This window comes from Mandrillus leucophaeus, unplaced genomic scaffold (assembly GCF_000951045.1).
Source record: "Mandrillus leucophaeus isolate KB7577 unplaced genomic scaffold, Mleu.le_1.0 Scaffold112, whole genome shotgun sequence".
Lineage (NCBI taxonomy): Eukaryota > Metazoa > Chordata > Mammalia > Primates > Cercopithecidae > Mandrillus > Mandrillus leucophaeus.
The window spans coordinates 773,642-780,117 of record NW_012099432.1 but is presented as its reverse complement, the minus strand read 5'-3'; the positions used below and the strand labels follow the sequence as shown (position 1 = coordinate 780,117).

The window sequence follows — 6,476 nt, the reverse complement described above, 5'->3', positions numbered from 1 at the left end:
GTGGGATGGGAGGGGTGTGTCTGGAGGAGGTGGGATGGGAGGGGTGTGTCTGTGGAGGTGTGGGATGGGAGGGGTGTGGCTGTGGAGGAGGTGGGATGGGAGGGGCCGGCTTTGCAGCCACCTGACCTGCCCGGCCCCCACAGGCCTTCTATGAGACAGCCAGCCTCATGAGCCAGGTCTCCCACGTGCACCTGGCCTTCGTGCACGGCGTCTGTGTGCGCGGCCCTGAAAGTGAGTGGGTCCCGCCATACCCATCCCCCTTTGGCAGCCCACCCCTGTCTTATACCCACTCCCTGATCTGTACCCCAACCCTCGACCTACACCCCCAACCTATCCCTATTTCTCGACTCTCACCTGTACTCTGATCCTGGGCTATACCTTGACCTTCAACCTAGACCCCAACTCCTGACGATATTCCAGCCTATAACTTACATACCAACACCTCGACCCTCACCTGCGCTCTGTCTCAGCCCCCACCCTGATTCCCAACTACATCCCCATTTCCATCTACCTCCCAAACAACCTCTACAATCCAGCACCCATCTGCCCCTGGCCCCATCAGCACTATGGCCTCAGGCAGACTCCAGCACTGATGTGTCCTGACCTCCTAGACCTCAGGCCCTGCACATCCAACCCTGCCTAACCCCACCTCTTCCTTTCCTCTGCAGGTAGCTCAAAACTCCTTGTATAGGCTACGTGTGGTGGCTCACACCTATCCCAGCACTTTAGGAGGCTGAGGTGGGAGGATCGCTTAAACCCAGGGGTTCAAGACCAGCCTGGGTAACATGGCCAGACCCTATCTTTACAAAAAATTTAAAAATTGGTCGGGTGCAGTGGCTCATGCCTGTAATCCCAGCACTCTGGGAGGCCGAGGTGGGCGGATCATGAGGTCAGGAGATCGAGACCATCCTGGCTAACACGGTGAAACCCTGTCTCTACTAAAAATACAAAAAATTAGCCAGGCATGGTGGCGGGCACCTGTAGTCCCAGCTACTCAGGAGGCTGAGCCAGGAGAATGGGGGGAACCTAGGAGGCGGAGCTTGCAGTGAGATGAGATCGCGCCACTGCACTCCAGCCTGGGCCACAGAGCGAGACTCTGTCTCAAAAAAAAAAAAAAAAAAAAATTTAAAAAATTAGGACCAGGCATGGTGACATGTACCTGTAGTCCTAGCTACTTGGGAGGCTGAAATGGGAGGATCACTTGAGCCCAGGAGTTCAAGGCTGCAGTGAGCCATGATTGTACCACTACACACCAGCCTGGGCGACAGGGTGAGACTCTGTCTCAAAAAAAATAATAAATAAATAAAAAGTAAAGCCCTTGTACAGAGCAACCCTAGACCCGCCCATCCCTCAACCCCCTGTGTGTGTGTGCATCTTCCCCACTTTCCCCTGGACCCTGGCTGACGCCCTGACCCACAGCCCCCTGACTACTCTGGTACCCCAACATCACTTAAACCCCAACCTCAAGCCCCCAGCGTCTGCTTATCCATGCCGATCCCTAGTTGCTTACTTTGTAGGCTCACCTTTATCTCCTTTTTTGTGAGACAGGGTCTCCCTCTGTTGCCCAGGCTGCAATGCAGTGGTGCCATCATGGCTCACTGAAGCTTCAACTTCCTGGACTCAAGCAATCCTCCTGCCTCAGATTCTTGAGCACCTGGGATCACAGGCGTGTGCCGTGGAGGAGGTGGGACACCTGGCTGATTTTTAAAAATTTTTTGTAGAGATGGGGGTCTCACTATATTGCCTAGGCTAGTCTCAAACTCCTGGGCTCAAGGGATCTTCCCGTCTCAGCTTCCCAAGTTTTTTTTGTTATGTTTTGTTTTGTGTTTTTGAGACGGAATCTCACTCTGTCACCCAGGCTGGAGTGCAGTGGCACGATTTCGGCTCACTGCAAGCTCCACCTCCCAGATTCATACCATTCTCCTGCCTCAGCCTCCTGAGTAGCTGGAACTATAGGCGCCCACCACCACGCCCAGCTAATTTTTTTTGTATTTTTAGTAGAGACAGGGTTTCACCGTAATTTTCTGTATCTTTAGTAGAGATGGGGTTTCGACATATTGGCCAGGCTGGTCTCGAACTCCTGAGATCTGCCCGCTTCGGCCTCCCAAAATGCCGGGATTACAGGCGTGAGCCACCATGTCGGCTGTGTTTTTTTTTTTTTTTTTAGTAGCGATGGGGTTTCATGATGTTGAGCAGGCTGCCCTCAAACTCCTGACCTCAGGTGATCCACCCGCCTCAGCCTCTCAAAGTGCTGGGATTACAGGCGTGATCCACTATGTCCGGCCCACCTTTCTCTCTTGAACTTCAACTTCCTCCATGCCCCACACCACCTGGACCCCAATGCCCTCATCCACCACTGCCTTTGCTGTATTCCGCATTTCTTCTCTCCCCAAACTCACTTTCAACCCTGACCAAACTCCACCCACACTTCTGCCCTGACACCTCCCCAGCCACATGCCAAGTCCCTCCCTGGCCTCTCCTCCAATTCCCTGCCATCCAGAGGGCAGAAGCAGGCAGGTCACCCCAGAGCAGCTGTGTCTTTGCAGATATCATGGTGACAGAGTACGTGGAGCACGGACCCCTGGACGTGTGGCTGCGGAGGGAGCGGGGCCATGTGCCCATGGCTTGGAAGATGGTGGTGGCCCAGCAGCTAGCCAGCGCCCTCAGCTACCTGGTGTGTGGCCTGTGTCAGTCAGGGAGGGCCAGGAGCCCAGGAGCCCAGGAGATCGAGACCCGCCTGGGCAACAGGGCGAGACCCCGTCTTTTTTTTTTTTTTTTAGATGGAGTTTCACCCTGTCGCCCAGGCTAGAGTTCAATGGCATGATCTCGGCTTACTGCAACCTTTGCCTCCCGAGTTCAAATGATTCTCCCACCTCAGCCTCAGGAGTAGCTGGGATTACAGGTGCCCCTCACCATGCCCAGCTAATTTTTATATTTTTAGTAGAGATGGGGTTTCACCATGTTGGTCAGGCTGGTCTCGAACTTCTGACCTCGTGATCCACCCGCCTCAGCCTCCCAAAGTGCTGGGATTCTAGGCGTGAGCCACCACGTCCAGCTGGCCCCGTCTTTAAAAAATAAACAAATAGCCAGGCGTGGTGGCTTACACCTGTAATCCCAGCAGTTTGGGAGGCCAAGGCAGGTGGATCACCTGGGGTCAGGAGTTTGAGACCAGCCTGGCCAATATGGTGAAACCTTGCCTCTGCTAAAAATACAAAAAAAAATTAGCCAATGTGAGGCCGGGTGCGGTGGCTCATGCCTGTAATCCCAGCACTTTGGGAGGCCGAGGCAGGCAAATCACGAGGTCAGGAGTTCAAGACCAGCCTGACCAATATGGTGAAACCCCGTCTCTACTAAAAATACAAAAATTAGCCAGGCGTGGTGGTACACGCCTATAATCCCAGCTACTTGGGAGGCCGAGGAAGTAGAATCGCTTGAACCTGGGAGGCAGAGGTTGCAGTGAGCCGAGATCGTGCCACTGCACTTCAGCCTGGGTGACAGAGTGAGACTCTGTCTCAAAAAAAAAAAAAAAAAAAAAATTAGCCAATGTGGTAACTTGCACCTGTAGGCCCAGGGACTCAGGAAGCTGAGGTGGGAGGATCACCTGGGCCCAGGAATTTGAGGCCATAGTAAGCTATGATCACGCCACTGTACCCCAGCCTGGACAGCAGCATAGCTAGACCCCATCTCTACCAAAAATTTAAGAATGAGCCAGCCGTCGTGGTGTGCACCTGTGATTCTAGCTACTTGGAATACTTGAGCTCTGGAGTTTGAGGCTGCAGTGAGCTATGTTCGTGCCACTAGACTCCAGCCTGAGAGACAGAATGAGCCCCTGTCGCAAAAAAACAAAAGAAAAAAAATAACCCCCTCAAAAAACAACAAGAAACCCAGTGATGATCACAGTTGTCCTTTTCACATTGACTGTCCCTCTGGGGTCCAGGTTTGGGGTTGGCATCTGTGCCCCTCCTGAGTGGCCACACCCCCTCTCCTGCCCACCTCAGGAGAACAAGAACCTGGTACATGGTAATGTGTGTGGCCGGAACATCCTGCTGGCTCGGCTGGGGCTGGCAGAGGGCACGAGCCCCTTCATCAAGCTGAGTGATCCCGGCGTGGGCCTCGGCGCCCTCTCCAGGGAGGGTGAGTACCCGAGGGGACCTGGGCACAGTCCGGGGCTTCCCCTGCTCCTTTCACCCTTGGTGACCTCTGACCTTGGCCTCCCAGAGCGAGTGGAGCGGATCCCCTGGATGGCCCCCGAATGCCTCCCAGGTGGGCCCAACAGCCTAAGCATTGCCATGGACAAGTGGGGGTTTGGTGCCACCCTCCTGGAGATCTGCTTTGATGGCGAGGCCCCACTGCAGAGCCGCAGCTCCTCCGAGGTATGTCTAGGAGACCCTTGGGCCCTCCCCACGATGGGAACCTCTCCAAGGAATCCAGAGGACAGAATCAGAGCTCAAAGCTGCCTCCCCTCTGGTCTCGTGACTTCAAGTCTGTCTGGGCCACCAGCAGGGGTCCACTCGTTGGGGCTCAGTGTAGTCCTAGCCTTTTTAGGTCCTTGTGGAAGTCACTTGTGCCTGGTACACACAAGGCAAGTAAGAGACTTGATTTCAGTTTTAGGCAGAGTGACCAGGGCAGTGATGGGAGAGGCCCAGGCTGCGGAGTGGGGAAGAGGGCTGGAGGATGTGCCTCACTCAGCAGCGGGGTCAGACAAGGCTTCCCAGAGGAGGTTTGTGAGTGATGGTTTTTTTTTTTTTTTTTAAGACGAAGTTTCGCCTTGTTGCCCAGGCTGGAATGCAATGGCATGATTTCGGCTCACTGCAACCTTGGCCTTCCAGGTTCAAGTGATTCTGTCTCAGCCTCCCGAGTAGAGGGGATTATAGGCACATGCCACCACGCCTGGCTAATTTTTGTGTTTTTTGTAGAGACAGGGTTTCAGCATATTGGTCAGGCTGGTCTTGAACTCCTGACCTCAGGTGATCTGCCCGCCTTGGCCTCCCAAAGTGCTGGGATTACAGGCATGAGCCATAGTGCCTGGTCCCAGAAAAGGTTTTATCTAAGTGTAGAATGATGCCAACAAGTCCGGCTAAGAAGGGCAGCCTAGGCAGAGTGCATGGCCTGTGCAAAGGCTGAGGCTTCAGTGTATTGAGGAGCTGTGGTCTACAGGAGGGGCGGGAGGGGACCTCCGGGCTGGAGGCTGACTGTGACACTCCAGCTCTGCATAATCACTGGACCTGGGTCCCAGGCTTGGCTCTGCGGCTGTGAGCACGTCCTCCCACTTTGTGGAGCCTCAGTTGCCTCATCTGTATAATGGGACTGATAAGAGTGGGCACCTGGCGGTCCACTGTGGGGGCTTGACTCTGCCTCTTGGGGAAGGGGTGGGGGCGAGGGGAGGATGTTGACTCCTCTGAGTCCCTTCCCCAACAGAAGGAGCATTTCTACCAGAGGCAGCACCGGCTGCCCGAGCCCTCCTGCCCAGAGCTGGCCACACTCACCAGCCAGTGTCTGACCTATGAGCCAACCCAGAGGCCTTCATTCCGCACCATCCTGCGTGACCTCACCCGGCTGCAGCCCCACAGTGAGCTCCATCCCAGTGCTGGGACCCTGGGGAAGTGGGACGGGGCTGGGATCCCTGCTGTATGCCTACAGCGCACGAGAGGTGTCTGTACAGTGGTTCAGGGTGTGTGCCAATTTCTTGCAGTGGCGTTCATAAGCATGCCCTGCCTGGCTGCCCTGAGCTCTCCTTTATTTATTATTAATTTATTTATTTATTTATTTATTTTGCGATGGAATCTTGCTCTGTCACCCAGCCTGGAGCACAGTGATGCGATCTTGGCTCACTGCAACCTCCACCTCCTGGGTTCAAGCAATCCTCCCACCTCAGCCTCCCAAGTAGCTAGGATTACAAGCACGTGCCACTTTGCCCAGCTAATTTTTGTATTTTTAGTACAGGTGGGGTTTTGCCATGTTGGCCAGGCTGGTCTCAAACTCTAGACCTCAAACGATCTATCCGCCTCAGCCTCCCAAATTGCTGGGATTACAGGCATGAGCCACTGTGCCTGGCCTCCTTAATGTTTTGTCTGGGCAGAGACACAACTTCTTTGGATTAGAGATTTAGACCATTGCAGTTTTTTTTTTCTTTTAAAAAAATTTTTGTATTGTTTTCTTAAAAAAATTAATATGTTATTTTATTTCTTTTTTTTTGTTTTGAAACAGAGTCTCACTCTGTTGCCAGGGTGGAGTGCAGTGGTGCAATCTTGGGTCACTGCAACCTCTGCCTCCTGGGTTCAAGTAATTCTCCTGCCTCAGCCTCTCGAGTAGCTGGGACTACAGGCGCCCGCCACCACGCCCGGCTAGTTTTTGTATTTTTAGTAGAGATGAGATTTCACCATATTGGCCAGGATGGTCTCTATCTCTTGACCTCGTGATCCACCCGCCTCGGCCTCCCAAAGTGCTGGGATTACAGGTGTGAGCCACTGTGCCTG

General features: G+C 53.8%; 1 protein-coding gene across 2 annotated transcripts in view; it reads left to right on the top strand.

Annotated features, from left to right (window-relative positions):
- TYK2 (tyrosine kinase 2) overlaps positions 1–6,476 on the top strand; it is a 43,883-nt gene that overhangs the window by 20,636 nt on the left and 16,771 nt on the right. For both annotated transcript variants that reach the window (XM_011994450.1, XM_011994453.1), the window contains 5 exons: positions 144–231; positions 2,547–2,674; positions 3,999–4,134; positions 4,219–4,373; positions 5,419–5,569. In XM_011994450.1, coding sequence (XP_011849840.1) covers positions 144–231; positions 2,547–2,674; positions 3,999–4,134; positions 4,219–4,373; positions 5,419–5,569 — 658 coding nt within the window. The remainder of the gene's footprint in view (positions 1–143; positions 232–2,546; positions 2,675–3,998; positions 4,135–4,218; positions 4,374–5,418; positions 5,570–6,476) is intronic.